General features: G+C 48.1%; 2 protein-coding genes across 2 annotated transcripts in view; one reads left to right on the top strand and one right to left on the bottom strand.

Annotated features, from left to right (window-relative positions):
- gins1 (GINS complex subunit 1 (Psf1 homolog)) overlaps positions 1-13,709 on the top strand; it is a 31,339-nt gene extending 17,630 nt beyond the window's left edge. Inside the window, exons 2-7 of the mRNA XM_034184863.1 lie at positions 10,168-10,232; positions 10,364-10,462; positions 10,544-10,634; positions 10,705-10,821; positions 10,901-10,975; positions 13,621-13,709. Coding sequence (XP_034040754.1) covers positions 10,168-10,232; positions 10,364-10,462; positions 10,544-10,634; positions 10,705-10,821; positions 10,901-10,975; positions 13,621-13,689 — 516 coding nt within the window. The 3' untranslated portion in view covers positions 13,690-13,709. The remainder of the gene's footprint in view (positions 1-10,167; positions 10,233-10,363; positions 10,463-10,543; positions 10,635-10,704; positions 10,822-10,900; positions 10,976-13,620) is intronic.
- Positions 13,710-14,056: 347 nt separating this feature from the next.
- Positions 14,057-20,268, bottom strand: part of LOC117523308 (ninein-like) — a 142,377-nt gene continuing 136,165 nt past the window's right edge. The window contains 6 exon segments of the mRNA XM_034184796.1: positions 14,057-14,722; positions 14,914-15,027; positions 16,737-16,925; positions 17,736-17,849; positions 18,010-18,126; positions 20,030-20,143. Coding sequence (XP_034040687.1) covers positions 14,531-14,722; positions 14,914-15,027; positions 16,737-16,925; positions 17,736-17,849; positions 18,010-18,126; positions 20,030-20,143 — 840 coding nt within the window. The 3' untranslated portion in view covers positions 14,057-14,530.

The raw sequence follows: 20,268 nt of genomic DNA, 5'->3' as shown, positions 1-20,268 counted from the left end.
GAGTTGTGGACAGTGTTTGCATGAGTGTGTTGTGGACAGTGGTGTGTGTGTGTGTGTGTGAGTGAGAGTTTGTGGACAGTGTTTGCATGCGTGTGTGTGAGTGAGTTTGTGGACTGTGTGTGTGAGAGTTTGTGGACAGTGTTTGCATGAGTGTGTTTGTGGACAGTGTGTGTGTGTGTGTGTGTGTGTGAGAGTTTGTGGACAGTGTTTGCATGAGTGTGAGAGAGTGTGGACTGTGTGTGTGTGAGAGTTTGTGGACAGTGTTTGCATGAGTGAGTTTGTGGACTGTGTGTGTGTGTGTGAGTGAGAGTTTGTGGACAGTGTGTGTGAGAGTTTGTGGACAGTGTTTGCGTGCGTGTGTTTGTGGACAGTGTTTGCGGCGTGTGTTTGTGGACAGTGTTTGCGTGCGTGTGTTGTGGACAGTGTGTGTGTGAGTTTGTGGACAGTGTTTGCGTGCGTGTGTTTGTGGACAGTGTTTGCATGAGTGAGTTTGTGGACTGTGTGTGTGTGTGTGAGTGAGTTTGTGGACAGTGTTTGCGTGCGTGAGTTTGTGGACAGTGTATGCGTGCGTGAGTTTGCGGACAGTGTTTGCGTGAGTGAGTTTGCGGACAGTGTTTGCGTGCGTGTGTTTGCGGACAGTGTTTGCGGTGCGTGAGTTTGCGGACAGTGTTTGCGTGCGTGTGTTTGCGTGCGTGTTTGCGGACAGTGTTTTGCGTGCGTGTGTGTGAGTGAGTTTGTGGACAGTGTTTGCGTGCGTGTGTTTGCGTGCGTGTGTTTGCGTGCGTGTGTTTGCGTGTGTGTGTTTGCGTGCGTGTGTTTGCGGACAGTGTTTGCGTGCGTGTGTTTGCGGACAGTGTTTGCGTGCGTGAGTTGCGGACAGTGTTTGCGTGCGTGGTGTGTGAGTGAGTTTGTGGACTGTGTGTGTGAGAGTTTGTGGACAGTGTTTGCATGAGTGTGTTTGTGGACAGTGTGTGTGTGTGTGGTGAGAGTTTGTGGACAGTGTTTGCATGAGTGAGTGTGTGACAGTGTTTTGCGTGTGAGAGTTTGTGGACAGTGTTTGCATGAGTGTGTTTGTGGACAGTGTTTGCGTGCGTGTGTTTGTGGAGTGTTTGCGTGCGTGTGTTTGTGGACAGTGTTTGCGTGCGTGTGTTTGTGGACAGTGTGTGTGAGAGTTTGTGGACAGTGTTTGCGTGCGTGTGTTTGTGGACAGTGTTTGCATGAGTGTGTTTGTGGACAGTGTTTGCGTGCGTGAGTTTGTGGACAGTGTTTGCGTGCGTGAGTTTGCGGACAGTGTTTGCGTGCGTGAGTTTGCGGACAGTGTTTGCGTGCGTGAGTTTGCGGACAGTGTTTGCGTGCGTGTGTTTGCGGACAGTGTTTGCGTGCGTGTGTTTGCGGACAGTGTTTGCGTGCGTGTGTTTGCGGACAGTGTTTGCGTGCGTGTGTTTGCGGATAGTGTTTGCGTGCGTGTGTTTGCGTGCGTGAGTTTGCGGACAGTGTTTGCGTGCGTGAGTTTGCGGACAGTGTTTGCGTGCGTGAGTTTGCGGACAGTGTTTGCGTGCGTGAGTTTGCGGACAGTGTTTGCGTGCGTGAGTTTGCGGACAGTGTTTGCGTGCGTGTGTTTGCGGACAGTGTTTGCGTGCGTGTGTTTGCGGACAGTGTTTGCGTGCGTGTGTTTGCGGACAGTGTTTGCGTGCGTGTGTTTGCGGACAGTGTTTGCGTGCGTGAGTTTGCGGACAGTGTTTGCGTGCGTGTGTGTGAGTGAGTTTGCGGACAGTGTTTGCGTGCGTGTGTGTGAGTGAGTTTGTGGACAGTGTTTGCGTGCGTGTGTGTGAGTGAGTTTGTGGACAGTGTTTGCATGAGTGTGAGAGAGTTTGTGGACTGTGTGTGTGTGAGAGTTTGTGGACAGTGTTTGTGTGTGTGTGTGTGTGTGTGTGAGAGTTTGTGGACAGTGTTTGCATGAGTGTGAGAGAGTTTGTGGACTGTGTGTGTGTGAGAGTTTGTGGACAGTGTTTGCATGAGTGAGTTTGTGGACTGTGTGTGTGTGTGTGTGTGTGTGTGTGTGAGTGAGAGTTTGTGGACAGTGTTTGCGTGAGAGTTTGTGGACAGTGTTTGCATGAGTGTGTTTGTGGACAGTGTTTGCGTGCATGTGTTTGTGGACAGTGTTTGCGTGCGTGTGTTTGTGGACAGTGTGTGTGAGAGTTTGCGGACAGTGTTTGCGTGCGTGTGTTTGCGGACAGTGTTTGCGTGAGTGAGTTTGCGGACAGTGTTTGCGTGCGTGAGTTTGCGGACAGTGTTTGCGTGCGTGAGTTTGCGGACAGTGTTTGCGTGCGTGAGTTTGCGGACAGTGTTTGCGTGCGTGTGTTTGCGGACAGTGTTTGCGTGCGTGTGTTTGCGGACAATGTTTGCGTGCGTGTGTTTGCGGACAGTGTTTGCGTGCGTGTGTTTGCGGACAGTGTTTGCGTGCGTGAGCTTGCGGACAGTGTTTGCGTGCGTGTGAGTGAGTTTGCGGACAGTGTTTGCGTGCGTGTGTGTGAGTGAGTTTGTGGACAGTGTTTGCGTGCGTGTGTGTGAGTGAGTTTGTGGACAGTGTTTGCATGAGTGTGAGAGAGTTTGTGGACTGTGTGTGTGTGAGAGTTTGTGGACTGTGTGTGTGTGTGTGTGTGTGTGTGTGTGTGTGTGTGTGTGTGTGTGTGAGAGTTTGTGGACAGTGTTTGCATGAGTGTGAGAGAGTTTGTGGACTGTGTGTGTGTGAGAGTTTGTGGACAGTGTTTGCATGAGTGAGTTTGTGGACTGTGTGTGTGTGTGTGTGTGAGTGAGAGTTTGTGGACAGTGTTTGCGTGAGTGTGTTTGTGGACAGTGTTTGCGTGCGTGTGTTTGTGGACAGTGTTTGCGTGCGTGTGTTTGTGGACAGTGTGTGTGAGAGTTTGTGGACAGTGTTTGCGTGCGTGTGTTTGTGGACAGTGTTTGCGTGCGTGAGTTTGTGGACAGTGTTTGCGTGCGTGTGTTTGTGGACAGTGTTTGCGTGCGTGTGTTTGTGGACAGTGTTTGCGTGAGTGAGTTTGTGGACAGTGTTTGCGTGAGTGAGTTTGTGGACAGTGTTTGCGTGCGTGTGTTTGTGGACAGTGTTTGCGTGCGTGAGTTTGTGGACAGTGTGTGTGAGAGTTTGTGGACAGTGTTTGCGTGCGTGAGTTTGTGGACAGTGTTTGCGTGCGTGAGTTTGTGGACAGTGTTTGCGTGCGTGAGTTTGTGGACAGTGTTTGCGTGCGTGTGTTTGTGGACAGTGTTTGCGTGCGTGTGTTTGTGGACAGTGTTTGCGTGCGTGTGTTTGTGGACAGTGTTTGCGTGAGTGAGTTGTGGACAGTGTTTGCGTGCGTGTGTTTGTGGACAGTGTTTGCGTGCGTGAGTTTGTGGACAGTGTATGCGTGCGTGAGTTTGCGGACAGTGTTTGCGTGAGTGAGTTTGCGGACAGTGTTTGCGTGCGTGTGTTTGCGGACAGTGTTTGCGTGAGTGAGTTTGCGGACAGTGTTTGCGTGCGTGTGTTTACGGACAGTGTTTGCGGGCAGTGTTTGCGTGCGTGTGTTTGCGGACAGTGTTTGCGTGCGTGTGTTTGCGTGCGTGTGTTTGCGGACAGTGTTTGCGTGCGTGTGTTTGCGGACAGTGTTTGCGTGCGCGAGTTTGCGGACAGTGTTTGCGTGCGTGTGTGTGAGTGAGTTTGTGGACAGTGTTTGCGTGCGTGTGTGTGAGTGAGTTTGTGGACTGTGTGTGTGAGAGTTTGTGGACAGTGTTTGCATGAGTGTGTTTGTGGACAGTGTGTGTGTGTGTGTGTGAGTGAGAGTTTGTGGACAGTGTTTGCATGAGTGTGTTTGTGGACAGTGTGTGTGTGTGTGTGTGTGTGTGTGTGTGTGAGTGAGAGTTTGTGGACAGTGTTTGCATGCGTGTGTGTGAGTGAGTTTGTGGACTGTGTGTGTGAGAGTTTGTGGACAGTGTTTGCATGAGTGTGTTTGTGGACAGTGTTTGCATGAGTGTGAGAGAGTGTGGACTGTGTGTGTGTGAGAGTTTGTGGACAATGTTTGCATGAGTGAGTTTGTGGACTGTGTGTGTGTGTGTGAGTGAGAGTTTGTGGACAGTGTTTGCGTGTGAGAGTTTGTGGACAGTGTTGCATGAGTGTGTTTGTGGACAGTGTTTGCGTGCGTGTGTTTGTGGACAGTGTTCTGCGTGCGGTGTTTTGTGGACAGTGTGTGTGAGAGTTTGTGGACAGTGTTTGCGTGCGTGTGTTTGTGGACAGTGTTTGCATGAGTGAGTTGTGGACTGTGTGTGTGTGTGTGTGAGTGAGAGTTTGTGGACAGTGTTTGCGTGAGTGAGTTTGCGGACAGTGTTTGCGTGCGTGTGTTTGCGGACAGTGTTTGCGTGCGTGAGTTTGCGGACAGTGTTTGCGTGCGTGTGTTTGCGTGCGTGTGTTTGCGGACAGTGTTTGCGTGCGTGTGAGTGAGTTTGTGGACAGTGTTTGCGTGCGTGTGTTTGCGTGCGTGTGTTTGCGGACAGTGTTTGCGTGCGTGTGTTGCGGACAGTGTTTGCGTGCGTGAGTTTGCGGACAGTGTTTGCGGCGTGTGTGTGAGTGAGTTTGTGGACAGTGTTTGCATGCGTGTGTGTGAGTGAGTTTGTGGACTGTGTGTGTGAGAGTTTGTGGACAGTGTTTGCATGAGTGTGTTTGTGGACAGTGTGTGTGTGTGTGTGAGAGTTTGTGGACAGTGTTTGCATGAGTGAGTTTGTGGACAGTGTTTGCGTGTGAGAGTTTGTGGACAGTGTTTGCATGAGTGTGTTTGTGGACAGTGTTTGCGTGCGTGTGTTTGTGGACAGTGTTTGCGTGCGTGTGTTTGTGGACAGTGTTTGCGTGCGTGTGTTTGTGGACAGTGTTTGCGTGCGTGTGTTTGTGGACAGTGTTTGTGTGTGAGAGTTTGTGGACAGTGTTTGCGTGCGTGTTTGTGGACAGTGTTTGCGTGCGTGTGTTTGTGGACAGTGTTTGCGTGCGTGTGTTTGTGGACAGTGTTTGCGTGCGTGTGTTTGTGGACAGTGTTTGCGTGCGTGTGTTTGTGGACAGTGTTTGCGTGCGTGAGTTTGCGGACAGTGTTTGCGTGCGTGAGTTTGCGGACAGTGTTTGCGTGCGTGTGTTTGTGGACAGTGTTTGCGTGCGTGTGTTTGTGGACAGTGTTTGCGTGCGTGTGTTTGCGGACAGTGTTTGCGTGCGTGTGTTTGCGGACAGTGTTTGCGTGCGTGTGTTTGCGGACAGTGTTTGCGTGCGTGTGTTTGCGGACAGTGTTTGCGTGCGTGTGTTTGTGGACAGTGTTTGCGTGCGTGTGTTTGTGGACAGTGTTTGCGTGCGTGTGTTTGTGGACAGTGTGTGTGAGAGTTTGTGGACAGTGTTTGCGTGCGTGTTTGTGGACAGTGTTTGCGTGAGTGTGTTTGTGGACAGTGTTTGCGTGCCTGTGTTTGTGGACAGTGTTTGCGTGCGTGTGTTTGTGGACAGTGTTTGCGTGCGTGTGTTTGTGGACAGTGTTTGCGTGCGTGTGTTTGTGGACAGTGTTTGCGTGCGTGTGTTTGTGGACAGTGTTTGCGTGCGTGAGTTTGCGGACAGTGTTTGCGTGCGTGAGTTTGCGGACAGTGTTTGCGTGCGTGTGTTTGTGGACAGTGTTTGCGTGCGTGTGTTTGTGGACAGTGTTTGCGTGCGTGTGTTTGCGGACAGTGTTTGCGTGCGTGTGTTTGCGGACAGTGTTTGCGTGCGTGTGTTTGCGGACAGTGTTTGCGTGCGTGTGTTTGCGGACAGTGTTTGCGTGCGTGTGTTCGCGGACAGTGTTTGCGTGCGTGAGTTCGCGGACAGTGTTTGCGTGCGTGAGTTCATCTGTCCGGTGGAAGGAGCTCACCACGCCCACTGCCTTCACTGCACATGCGTCATTTTGCGTTCAAGCGAACGTGACTCGAGTTGGAACAGGAAAAAAAAGAAGACCAAAAACATGAACACATTTTATTTTTATACTGGAAACAGTAAAGTCAAAGATGAAATAAGAACGTTGACATGATAAATTATTACATGTTATCATTTTACGGATCAGTGGAATCCACCTGTTCGGCTGCTGTGCGCGCTCCTGACACCGGGGAAACACATTATTTCAGGAGAACTGAATTTTGTACACCAGTAATCGTCTAGTTAGCATCTTCAGTCTCTGGGTTTGTGATGGTCCAGGGTCCAGACTAAGATCCAGGCTTTCAGTGACCTCCTGGACTCATCCATCTGAAGTGTCTCTGTATGTGGTCAAAGTGTTGAACTCGTAGAGATGTTCATGGATCTCAGCAGGGACGTTCACATCTCTGGGTCCTCAGTCAATGAGATCCAGAGACAACAGGAAAGATCCTATGGAGTTGTGATGTCAAAGGTCAGAGATGTTTGGTGATGCTGATCTTTACAGGAGAATGAAGGTTCATCTTTAGGGTCCTGGTGCTTCCTGCCCCTTTCACACCAGATCTGCGTAGAGTTACATTGTGCTGTGTGTCTTACGCAGGAATGGCTGCCTATGGTGTGTGCGGGGGGGCTTTGGTCCACCTTTTCTTCTTCTGTGGCTTTGAAGTTTCACTGCCAGCAAAGTTCAGCAGAGTCCAGTGGGATGAATAAAATCTAGTAATGCAGGTATGTACTAATTAAAAATAAAAAAAACCCTCAAGGATTTTTGCTGGACTGGCAAATGGTAATGCAGCATTGCATAGACTTGCGTAGAGCAGGTCAGTGTAAATTAAGCGTTTAATTTTTTTCGTCCATGTCGTGAATCCCTGTGCATCCCTCAGCATATTGCCACATGGGGTTGCACAAACTTGGTGTAGTCAGTACGCCACATTACGCAACTCTGTGCTGGCCCAGTGTGAAAGAAGCTTTACTGTCTGGTTGTCAGACTTGGACTCTAACCAGTGACCTCCAGTTATGACTGGGTGTCTTTGGTACCGGGGTCCGTATTCACAAAGCATCTCAGGGAGTTCCGAACTCAGCCTCAGAGTGATCCAGGAGGTATCTGAGCAAGGAGGGGACAGAAACCTTTATCTCTGAGGAGGCGGGGTTGACCCCGATGCTAGATGTGACACAGTCCTCTAAGAGCTGTGATTGGAAAGAGGAAAAACAAAAAACAAATGCACACCTGGTTATGAATGAACAGTGAAATCAACCAATCATATAACCTGAAATGTGAAAATAACTTAATGTCATAATGATGAAACTCAGCAAAACTGTTACACAGTGAAAATGTTTGAAGGAACCTCATTCACATGCTGACTACAACCCCTGGCAATAATTATGGAATCACCGGCCTCGGAGGATGTTCATTCAGTTGTTTAATTTTGTAGAAAAAAAAGCAGATCACAGACATGACACAAAACTAAAGTCATTTCAAATGGCAACTTTCTGGCTTTAAGAAACACTATAAGAAATCAAGAAAAAAAGATTGTGGCAGTCAGTAACAGTTACTTTTTTAGACCAAGCAGAGGAAAAAAATATGGAATCACTCAATTCTGAGGAAAAAATTATGGAATCACCCTGTAAATTTTCATCCCCAAAACGAACACCTGCATCAAATCAGATCTGCTCGTTAGTCTGCATCTAAAAAGGAGTGATCACACCTTGGAGAGCTGTTGCACCAAGTGGACTGACATGAATCATGGCTCCAACACGAGAGATGTCAATTGAAACAAAGGAGAGGATTATCAAACTCTTAAAAGAGGGTAAATCATCACGCAGTGTTGCAAAAGATGTTGGTTGTTCACAGTCAGCTGTGTCTAAACTCTGGACCAAATACAAACATGGGAAGGTTGTTAAAGGCAAACATACTGGTAGACCAAGAAAGACATCAAAGCGTCAAGACAGAAAACTTAAAGCAATATGTCTCAAAAATCGAAAATGCACAACAAAACAAATGAGGAATGAATGGGAGGAAACTGGAGTCAACGTCTGTGACCGAACTGTAAGAAACCGCCTAAAGGAAATGGGATTTACATACAGAAAAGCTAAACGAAAGCCATCATTAACACCTAAACAGAAAAAAACAAGGTTACAATGGGCTAAGGAAAAGCAATCGTGGACTGTGGATGACTGGATGAAAGTCATATTCAGTGATGAATCTCGAATCTGCATTGGGCAAGGTGGTGATGCTGGAACTTTTGTTTGGTGCCGTTCCAATGAGATTTATAAAGATGACTGCCTGAAGAGAACATGTAAATTTCCACAGTCATTGATGATATGGGGCTGCATGTCAGGTAAAGGCACTGGGGAGATGGCTGTCATTACATCATCAATAAATGCACAAGTTTACATTGTTATTTTGGACACTTTTCTTATCCCATCAATTGAAAGGATGTTTGGGGATGATGAAATCATTTTTCAAGATGATAATGCATCTTGCCATAGAGCAAAAACTGCAAAAACATTCCTTGCAAAAAGACACATAGGGTCAATGTCATGGCATAGGGTCAATGTCAACGAGCAGATGTGATTTGATGCAGGTGTTAGTTTTGGGGATGAAAATTTACAGGGTGATTCCATAATTTTTTCCTCAGAACTGAGTGATTCCATATTTTTTTCCCCTCTGCTTGGTCTAAAAAAGTAACCGTTACTGACTGCCACAATCTTTTTTTCTTGATTTCCTATAGTGTTTCTTAAAGCCAGAAAGTTGCCATTTGAAATGACTTTAGTTTTGTGTCATGTCTGTGATCTGCTTTTTTTCTACAAAATTAAACAACAGAATGAACATCCTCCGAGGCCGGTGATTCCATAATTTTTGCCAGGGGTTGTATTATAGTGATTAGCTTGTTGTTCTGTTTCCACACTGTGAGAAGCTCTGGTACGTGCTGTCATCCAAAGCGACAGCAGAGACTGTAGCACACAAACTCAAACAGCTGAGTTTAGACTCTGGCTGATGACATCACTTTTAGATTTATAAATGTGTGAATGTTATAGAGTTTACATACAAGTCACATTGTTCCCGTGTCCAGGTATCAGTGTTGTGATGACCTTCATCTCAGCTGTTATTCCGTTACTATGCTGGGTGGGAAAAGTCAACTCGTTCCTGATGAGGTCGACCACAAACATTATCTCTGCACCATCGAGTTACTGACTCACTGTCATCCAACATACGGAGAATGTCTCTGCTTCCTCTCTGTCTTTCTGCCGTCTTCTCTGTTTAAGACACTCTTAGGCTTCTTAAAAGTCCTCCTCACTCCTCTGAACAGTTTGGCACCTTAGGAGCTCTCTTAAGGCCTAAGGTGCTTTGTGACCAACTTTCATCTTACCAAGGGAAAATGGGAGGTGATGGTCTAGTGGTTAAGCGTTGGGCTTGAGACCAGAGGATCCTCAATTCAAATCCCAGCCTGACCGGAAAATCACTAAGGGCCCTTGGGCAAGGCCTTTAACCTAGTTGTTCCCCGTATGTAGTGAGCACCTTGTATGGCAGCACCCTGATATCGGGGTGAATGTGAGGCATTATTGTAAAGCGCTTTGAGTGTCTGATGCAGATGGAAAAGCACGATATAAATTCAGTCCATTTACCATTCTAAGACAGGTTTAAGAATTTGAGGAGTTTTAACATTTTTCTTAGAATGATGTCACTAAGAGCTATTTTTAGCCTCGGGATGCTTCATGAACACGGGCCCTGGTCTCTGTGGAGGAACTTTGGGTCCCACTGGAATGACTCGTCTCTGTAGGATCACTGACACTGTGAGGGAACATCAGACACCACATCTAGTCCACGTGGACACGCCCACGCTCCACCTGCTGTCTGAAGACACACCCACACTCCACCTGTCTGCAGCAGATAGGTTACTTTGGGAGTGGTGGGGACGGACCTGTTGTCTGCTGGGGCGGTTGCCATCCAGGACCCAAGGCGGCTCTGTGGTTGGTGGGTGTGGTGGTGCACAGTCCCTGACCCGGTCTCGCAGACAAATGTCACATGACAACTGTTGAGACCAGTTTGTTGAAAGCCCATTAGTTAGTGCAGGACACAGAGTGGTTCTTCAATACCAAACTGTTCTGGTGCCAACGTGATACCAGAACCATCGTGTGTCAGTTCTAGTTGCTGACTGCAGTGGTTCTGACAGACCTGGTGGGGGACTAACGGGTTCAGTTTGTGCTGTTTTCAGGAGGATGGACTCCGGCAGGTTCTACAGGAGATGGAAGCTCTGTATGAGCAGAACCAGAAGGACGTGTGAGTGGACCGGCTCGCTTCCTCACCTGCATTTGTTGCTTTGTGTTTTACGTTTTAACACCAAACTCAAATGTTTTGATTTTTGTTTCCCTTTGAACCAAACTGTTTTATTTTTCCCCTCTGTTCCACAGCAATGAAGCGAAGGTCGAAGGTCGTGGTGAGCTGATCCCCTCCATTAAACTGCGTCACTGCTGCCTGCTGAGGAACCAGCGCTGCCTCCTCGCCTACCTGTACCTGCCCACACCGCTTCCATCTTCACCTCAGCTGACGGCGGCAGCTCAGCCAGCATTAAAGTCGTGTTTGTGTTGCAGGTACGACCGCCTGCTGAGGATCCGCGTGCTGCGCTGGGAGTACGGCAGCGTGCTGCCCGCCAACGTGAGGTTCCACATGTGTGCCGAGGAGGTGAGCGTGACATCACTTCCTGCTGCTGCTGACAGTCACAGGATGTTTATGCTGGTTTGTTTGGTCTCAGCTGCAGTGGTTCAGTCAGTATAAAAAGTCTCTGTCCACCTTCATGCGGTCTCTGGGTGGAGAGGACGGGCTGGACATCACCCAGGACACCAAACCACCCAAGAGCCTCTACATCGAGGTGAGCAACCACAACTGCATAACCTTTGACCTCTGACCTGCAGACGTTAAAGGCGACTCTCCTCCATCGTCTTACCCAGGTGAGATGTTTGAAGGATCACGGCGAGTTTGAGATCGACGATGGAACAGTCATCCTGCTGAAGAAGAACAGTCAGGTCAGTCCGGGTGGGTTTGGACCCAAACACCACCTCAGAATCCTGCGGCACAGAAACCATCGATATGGACGGGTAGTGTTGCCAACTTGGTTACTTTGTCACTAAATCTGGGGACCTTCCAAACCCTCTTGGTAACTTATTTTTCTCAGAAGTGACGAGTGACTGATGTCATTGGAGACTTTTCTGGTGTTTGGCGACTCAAAAGTGGGACTTATGCCGCGTTCACACTGCACACGACGTGATGCCACAAATTCGCTTCCTTCGCCTGGTGATGGATGCGCCACCATCGCCCGGTGTGTCGCTCTGCTTGGGCGGAAACTTTTGCTGCGAAAATTTGCCTGCGTCATCAAATAGGAGGAGCTTCCATTCCGCTTGACGTCGAGTCATCATGGTGGACCTTGATCACACGGAGCGTGCTGCTGTGCTGTATTTGTTGTGGAAAACTGGCAAACTGTCGCTGGGTTCACAACATCCTCATGAGACGTTCCCAATTCCGGGAGTTTCATTATTTGCTGCAGGAGCTGCGTCTGGATGACGACCTCTTTCAGCGGTACTTCTGCCTCTCCAGGACCCAGTTTGAGGACCTCCTGTCCTGTTCGCGTGCGCAAATACGAACAAAGAAAAAAAAAAAAAAAAAAAAAACTGGCTGCCGCTGCAGTTCCTCTCTCTCTCTCCCCTCAAACTCTGTCATCGTGTTATAAACCAGTCACCATTTGTTTTGTTATACATCTGTGTAATTAATAAAATTATCTTCACACCGACGAATCGTTCGCGCATGCACGTGAAAAAAAAAATAGCTGCTGCTGTGGTGCTGCTCGCTCTCCCCTCAAACTCTGTCTAATTGAAATGAAATAAAGGACAAAAGGGACATAAGTCCTGCTCACAGGCTGGCTGCCAGACACAGGACATGTCCACATCAAATATAAACTCCAGACTTCTCCACGTCTCTACATATCCAGTCCCTGATTGGTCATTGCGAAGCGACAAGACGAAAAAGTTCAGATTTTTCAAGTTGGGGAGGAGGGCAACGTGACACGATATAGCACCACAAACGTGCCAATCGCTCAAAATTGCTTCATTTGTGTCACTTCATTCGCATGCATCACGTCGCGTTGCTTGAACTTTTGTGGCCATCGCCTGTCGCTCGCGTCGTGCCCAGTGTGAACGTGGCATTGCGTCTTGATCTACAGTCTGCGGCCGCTCAGTTGCTATTGCATATTGTCACCACAAGAGTGTGCTACTCACTAACCACTGAGTCTTGTCAACGTGAGCAGTAAAATACACAACAGGCCCACAGCATAATTTAATGTTCAAGGCTGCTAAATTGTGCTAATTAGAAGTTCTTTGGAAAAGATTACAAGCCTCGTTATCCTTCTACAAACAACATAAGCGGTTGAGATTATCTGCACTATTCAGATGCATTTTCTGTTTGATATTGAATTTAATTAAAATATGAGTAAATGTAAATGATAAGAAAACATTCAGTTCATTGCACAGTAAAGAAACATGTTTAGCTGTAAGCCAACAATAAAATGGTTTCTGTCCAGACTGAAAGTCAGATAAGACATCAATAAGCTTATAAAGCCTAAAGGATCACAACGCGTTCTCAGGGCCGCCGCCACGAGACGACGCGTTCTCAGGGCTGCATTTGCCCTTAAAGATCAGACACACTTGAAGAAGCCCATTAAGCCAGAGGCTACCAGAACCTGTCGCCCAGGCGCACCGACCTGAATCCTGATTGCGAAGTTACCTGTGAGCTGCTCTGTACGTACAGTCAACAGTGTAAAAGTAGGCAACATTTAACACTTGTGTGAAGTGGAAACTCCGCCCGACTCCAGAGTTGGACATTTTTAAGTCAAGACTTAAAACCTATTTTTATTCTCTCTTATGAATAGCCTTTATTTATTTATATGTTTTATTCTTTTGTGTTTTTAATTATGTATTTGAATTTTTTAATTTTTACTTATTTAAAATTTTATATTGAGCTGTTCTGTGTGAGGCGCCTTGAGGCAGCTTTTGTTGTGATTTGGCGCTTTATAAGATGATTAAATTGAATTGAAACAAATGAACATGTGATAAATTAAGAGGCTGCCAGTCTGGATGGAGGTCTGATTAGTCTCCAGACTTATTTTATTTTGAGAAGTGATTGTTTATTTTGCCATTAAAATTAACCAGTAAATCAAGAATCGTTTATTTGTAGTTCTAAATATTAAGGTGTTTTTATTCACGTTTTTGTCTTTTTTTCCTACAGCATCTCTTACATCATATTATGCAAATTAGACAATGATGTCATTTAATGACTCTTAGGACAGCCAATAGCTACTTTTCTTACTGAGGAGTTGGAGACACTGCTGGCAGGCTCCAGTCCGTCCCCTCAACCAGTCACACTCACTTTCATCTGAGGGGGCGATGTTGTGCTCAAGTAATCTGAGCTGTTTGGATGGAGCAGGTAGATAAGGGGGTCAGGAGCTGGTCTACAGATTTGTAGACATGGGTTTGAATCCTGCTCACGCTACATCTGTCCTTGGACAAGACCCTTTCTTTGCATGGTCTCAGTCCACCCAGCTGAGCTGTTTTTTGTGTCCTGACTCAGGATGAATGTGGTAACGCCACATGCTGAACACTCACCTTCTCTTTCCATGCAGCACTTCCTGCCAAGGTGGAAATGTGAGCAGCTGATTCGTCAGGGCGTGTTGGAGCATGTGGTCTCCTAAAGGAGGACTTCTGCTGAAAAGGTTTCATGAATCCCAGGCTGGAGAAACCTGTTGTGATGTCATCAAACACACCTGCAGCATCATCATGTGACCCGCAGCCACCAATCATGGTGTGTTACCATGGCAACATCTGGACTGATGATGGCATCCTGCGTGGAGGCTGTGGACCTCACTTTTAATCACGTTTTCTGTTACCAAAATAAAAGTTTTTTCTAAAATATTTGCAGCATTTTCTTTTAGATCTCAAGTGCACCAGCACAGCTGGGAGGTCAAAGGTCATGCATATCACAAAGGACTCCTGTCACCTCTAATTACTGACACACTGCTGACGGTTTAACAAGTCTGTTAAAATAACGGTCAGTGGGCAGGGTCTTAAAAGTCTCCAACACTTTATTACTTCTCAAAAATAAGTCTGCCTTTTAAAATAATACAAATATTAAAAATCCGTCATGTGACGTTAATACCATCATGGCTGAAATACTTCACAAAAACAAGTACCTGACAGTCAGCAAAGCCCCGCCCCCAAATCCACAAACATCACTCTTACACATGAAATCCTGTGAACGCGGCGCCACAAACTCCAGACAGGAAGTGACACGAGGTCAGAAGAAGAAAAGCTTTTAAAGAGAAACGTGATTGTCGTGGTGCCGCGTGGCAACTTGTCTGTCAGCACCCCTGAGTTTCCACGCGGCACCATGTTGACAAGCTCGAGCAGCCATTAGCTCCTCTTCATCCCGGATCTGTGACACATGGCGGTGCCACACGGCACCCATTTGACGGTCAGTAAGCTGACCTGTGATTGGCTGTGTTTGAGACTTGGCTGATGGTGTTTGCTGAGTGGCTACGTGGCGAGGGAGGTGGAGACGGTCTCCCTCAGCAGTCTGTGGAGCGCGCTGATTTTGTCCTCCAGCGTGAGGTTCTTCTTCTCTGCATTCTTCTGCCGCTGCTCGGTAACCTGCAGAGCGCTCAGCAGCTGTGAATTCTCCACATACAGATCCTTCGTCAGGGCGCTCAGCTTGTTGTTCTTCACCAGCTGTGAGAGACAGAGCGCAGACATCAGCTTTGTGACATCATAATACCAGCAACGACGGTTTAAATATCAGTTCTCTTCTCAAACAACTGTTTCTGCTGATGGGGGTAAAGAGGCGGGGCCAGAGCAGTTAAAAGCCACCTGTTACAGTAACAGGTGGCTTTTTGACAGAAGCCAATCAGAGGTCAACCCACCTGGTCTTTGAGCTGCTGGACTTTGTCCTGCAGCAGCAGTCTGGTCATCTTCAGTTTGGACTCCAGATCCTCCATCCTCTGCTGTAATGCCGACATCGCTTTCTCGTACTGATCCTGAACACAACACACAGTCTGCTCTAAGCATCACAACCCTTACAAACACACCTGCAGCGCCACCTGGCTGCCAGACTACAAGCCTGCACCGGCCCGAGCTGCCGAGCTCGTCTGGAGGAAGAGCCCCGAACCCCTCTGGTGTCCAGTGAACGGTTCCTTAGTGAGGCTCAGACGAGGAGGATCACTGACAGAATCGAGCTGCATTTGTCAATTCTGCAGTGCAAAAAGACATCTTGAGAACTGAAACTCTGTTACTCTCAGTCTCCCAGTAAGAACAGCAGAATGTAAGATATAAATGTACAGATCCAGTGGACAGCTGAGCGTTTTGACAGCCTGGTGAGTGAAAATGGCCCTGAGTCGGCTGGTTCTGACCCAGAGACTCCACAGTCTCCTCCCTGACAATAGCTGGGTGAGGAGGCAGTATAATGGGTGGGTGGGACATCCCACGATGTGGACGGGCTTGTGGGTGAGGCGGGTGCTATATAGAGAGTTTTCACGTGACGTATCGGTCACATAATGTTGTGCCCTGCGTCCACTGTGGATTATGACGCGGTGGCCGCTGTGATACACTACGTGTATTTGGTGAACAATTGCAGAAGCTTCAATGGTCAACTTTTGTGCTGTCGTCGGTTGTTCAGAGGTGATAAAAATGAGGCAGGTCGCTCATTTTACAGGCTGCCAGCAGTTATTGTGCATCAAGCAGCGGAGTGTTATGGGCTTTCTAAGCGACGCACAGAGAGACGTGGCTCGGCAGAAGAGGCAGAGCAGATCTGGCACCGTGGTGCTGATAGAGATTCACCGCTACCAGAAATCCACCAAGTTGATGATCCGCAAGCTGCCCTTCCAGCGACTGGTGATCTTCTCAGCTAGTCTCACGACGCACTGAAGGCTCCTGCGGCAGGATGCAGAGCAGCCGCCGTATCACACCGTGATGCAGCTTGAGAGGATGCTCTCAATCGTGCCCCTGTAGAAAGTGTACATGATTGGGGGCGGGGGGGATCACCAGCAGTAAGTAAGTAGTTTAGTAAGTTGAAGTTTCTGGGCTGTTGGCTGTCAGGAAATTTCCCTGATGATCTGTAAAACATTTAAGGTCTCTAGATACAGCTGTCTGCTAAAGAAACATATTCTGTTTTGTATTTTTCACTTTAAATCAATATTCCATTGATAACAATGCCCACGTCTCCGCCTGGCCAAGGACACACACCTGTGTTCCACCAGGCTGTGGCAGGTAGATGGTTGCTTTGGAGAGGTGGAGATGGACAGGTTGTCTGCCATCCAGGACCATAGACAGTTCCATGGTTTGGATGCACTCCTTGATGTGACCTGACTGGTTCTTGTGGAAGGTGTGGGCGTGGCTCTTCCCCTGCTCTCCAGACAGCCCCTTTAGGGAGAATCAGGATTCAGTTTGAGGGGGTGTCTCATGCACCCTGTAGCTGCTTCCTGCACTTTGGGTTATACAGTAAGTAAAATTGGGAAAAAAAAATCTCAGTTTAAGGAAAAAAAACAGGAAGTTTGCACAAATAAATGTGGTGATCTTGAATTTCACTGGTTCCTGCAACCAACAGATAAAAATCAGCAACAGGCAGGTAGCAGACACCGTGCTGTGGTATCAAAGCAGGGTGATCAGTAGTCAATAAAAACGAGTTAAAGAGCTTCACACATCAATAGTTTGGGGTGGGGGGGGTGCTGTCCCGGTTCTGGCTGTTCACCTGCTTCATGCTGATGTGAACCTTCAGCGTGTCCTCCAGCTGCTGGCTCCTCCTCTGCTCCTCAGCCAGCCGGGCCTGCAGCAGGTCCACATGCTCCCGCTCCGCCGTGCCAGCATGATCCCTCAGCCGCTGCACCTGCCGCACGTGCTGGGCCTGAGCCAGAGAGAGCGCCACGTCCGCCCGCACAGCCTGCAGAGAACCGAGCGTCCACTGACTGACAGCGGGGCAAAACACAGCGGACTGCAGTCATGTTTTCTGGGATATGTTTTGCCGAAGTTTTCAGTTCAGCTCTATTGTTTATGCTTTGTGATGTCACAAAGGTCTGATGGGAATAAAAAGGCATTACTGTGACTGTGTCAGTTGGCAGCATGAGCGACTCTCTAAGACTTATTAACTCAAGGACACATGCGACTCTCTAAGACTTATTAACTCAAGGACACATGACAATGTCCAAAGTCTCTTTGTTTCCTCGTTACCTCTGCCCACCAACAGAAGGTCAAAGAGGTCATGATGGAGCACGAGCTGCAACACGCCCATGCAGCTTATTGTTCCTTAGTGTTCAAGAACTGGTTCAGGCCGAGGACACGCCCACCCCTCACCTGGCTGCAGCAGTACTGACTCCAAACCTAACCTGCTCATTCAATAAAGATAAAACTGATAAATTATACCTTTTTTTGTTGCCACCACACCAATGAATGTGACAACACAAGGACCAATTTCAACCAAGACTGTCCCAAAAGTTGTTGGAATGAAAAATCATTGCAGTGACTTCATCAACAGTTGGCAACATGACATCACTTAACCAAAACAACAGAAAAAACGGCCACAGGCAGAAGTGGCTGAAGGTGTCCACCTGTGAGGGAATCATCCAATCAGAACCTGAGATTCTGTTGCCACGGTATCAGAGATTCACCTCTATGAGGTCACAAAACCAACCCTCTTCTGGCTTGTGTATCATTTTTTGGTGGGTTTGATTCCTCCATGTTCTGGTTTCCTCACCTGATCCTGAGCCTGCATCTGGGACATCTCTAGATGGTTCAGTTTGGTCTTTAGGTTCTGCTGCTCCTGGGTCAGCCTCTGGACTTCCAGACTCTGGACCTGCAGCTCTGACATCTGAGAACAACAAAAACAGTTTCAACATGATGATTCAGACAGCAGTCCAAGTGTTATACTGTCCTCTGTCTGTGGACCCTGAAATGGGACAAGGAGGACCAGGACAACACAAACTTCCATTTTCCACAAAGCTGGGCTGAAACCCAGCAGTCAGACTGACCTTGTGCTGGAGGTCCTGATTCTGGAATCTAAGTTTCTGTATCTCCTCATCCAGGTTGAGACGCAGATCCTCTTTGTCCTGGATCAGCTTCTTGATTTTGGCTTCCATCTGTTCTACCTGAAAAAGACCCACAGCCACACAGACTCCAGTTCTTAAACCACCAAAAGAATTTGAATTTTTAATCATTTTGTCCTTTCAAGTGTGGACACAAAATAATTTAAAAAGTGTATTAAGTGAAAGATGAGCTGGATCAAGACTGAGCTTATGCATGTGGGAGATGGTCCCGACCCACCACCCTTCCTGTTTGATGGTACATGGGTCCACTTTATCTAGGCTCCATAGTGTCTACTGCCACCGAGCCTTGGCAGCCACCATCATGCAGTCCCTATAGAACCCTGTGTGGCAGCACAGGCACAACTCTTGGGGCACCAAGCTCTGGGTCTAGAATGCCTCCATTCTCTCTGTTCTCCTGTACAGCTCAGACGCCTGGCCAATGAGCAACACCTTGGATGCCAGACTTGATGGCTTCGACAACAGAGCCCTCAGGAGGATGGAAGGCTTTACTTGGTCCCAACACATCACCCACCAGACCATCGCGCCATGCAGCAATGCGATGGGATGGCCATTTCATTCGACTGCGCACGGAACAACAAATACGGGCCATTCTGGACTTCGACACCAGCAAGCTGGCTGGAGGCGACCCAGAGGCTCCCCACATACCCGCTGGCTGGATGTAATAACTCGGGACCTCAGAGCCTGTGATGTGACCCTGACCCAAGCACAGGATACTGCCCATGATGGGCCCAGATGGAGACGTCTGGGCTCTACACGTCCTGAGTGGAATAACTAACTAACTAATTATTACAGAAATCAGCTTGTCTGCATCTGGGTTTCGGTGGTTCTGGTGTTCTGAACCTCCTTTTCCATCTAGTCTTCCTTTACTCAATCCATCCGACTTCATTCTTCCCTTCTTCATCTTCCCCTGTTCGCCCGTTGTCATCTCTCATTTATCAACATGTTCATATCTCATCATATGTTCAAAACACCTCATCAGACGTTCCTGGACTTTCAGATGTTTCTCCTTCTTTTGTTGGTACTTTTATTCTCTCATTTCGTGTTCTGTCCAGATTTGCAACTCCACACATCCATCACAGCAGTCTCATTTCTTCTCCTGCACTCCCTTCACTGCCCGTGTCCCAGGTCCACACCACCGAAAAAGAAAGGTGGGTGTGTGCTTGATCCTCTCCAGGCTAACAAGAAAACTGGGTCTGCAGAAGAACTTGGCCTGGATTCCCAGGTCCACACCTCCATCTGAAAAAGAAAGGGGGTGTGTGCTTGATCCTCTCCAGGCTAACAAGAAAACTGGGTCTGCAGAAGAACTTGGCCTGGGTTAGGGCTGGGTTCAGGTTAGCCCTGGGCCAGGTTCATGCCAGGCCCAGTTCTTTGGTATCCTTCTCAAACTGCTGAGGTCCTCCACAATGAGACACCAGTGTCCTGGATCATGTCCAGAGAAACTCCCCACATGGACTAAATGTGGTGTCTGATGTTCCCTCACAGTGTCAGTGATCCTGCTCATCTGAGTCTCACTAAGTAACCATTCACTGGACACAAAGTCTTTCCAGCAGGACCCAAAGATCCTCCACAGAGACCTGGGACCAAAGACATCCAGTCCTCACCATAGGACACTGGTTAGAGTCCAAGTCTGACAACCAGACAGAACCCTAAGAGACATGAAGGTCACAGATCAGTGACGGTGTCTTTCACCACACAGGATGAGATACAGAGTTAACCGTGTCCCGGCCTTGCCCTGAGCATCCTGTAACCTCCTCTGGAGCCCAGCCCCTTCCTGGGCATGGCTGAGTTTGTTCTGATTGGTGGTGCTGAGCTGAGAGCGGAGCACTTCCAGCTGGGACTCCAGCGTCAGCTGCACTGTCTGCAGCTTCTCCACCTGAACGCAGCACAGGAGATGTGTTTGTGGGAGGGGTCTGTGTTGCAGAGGGACTATGGAAGGAGGTGTGACCTTGTGGTTCTGGGCGTCGACTTCCTTCAGCAGCTTGGCTTTATCCTCCTCCAACCTCTGCTGCTTCAGAGTCACGCTGCTGAGCTCCGCCTTCAGCTTCGCCACACCTTCCATCTGCAATTAAACAAGAATCATCAGGAGATGACATGCCCCCCCCCCCCCGAGAGATCAGGAATACAAAGTGTCGGAGATCACATCCAATTACATGCTTATGATAAATATGAATGAAATTGGTCAAC

The sequence above is a fragment of the Thalassophryne amazonica genome, chromosome 13, assembly GCF_902500255.1.
Source record: "Thalassophryne amazonica chromosome 13, fThaAma1.1, whole genome shotgun sequence".
NCBI lineage: Eukaryota > Metazoa > Chordata > Actinopteri > Batrachoidiformes > Batrachoididae > Thalassophryne > Thalassophryne amazonica.
The sequence above is the reverse complement of the archived record's forward strand: the minus strand, read 5'-3'. Positions and strand labels throughout refer to the sequence as shown.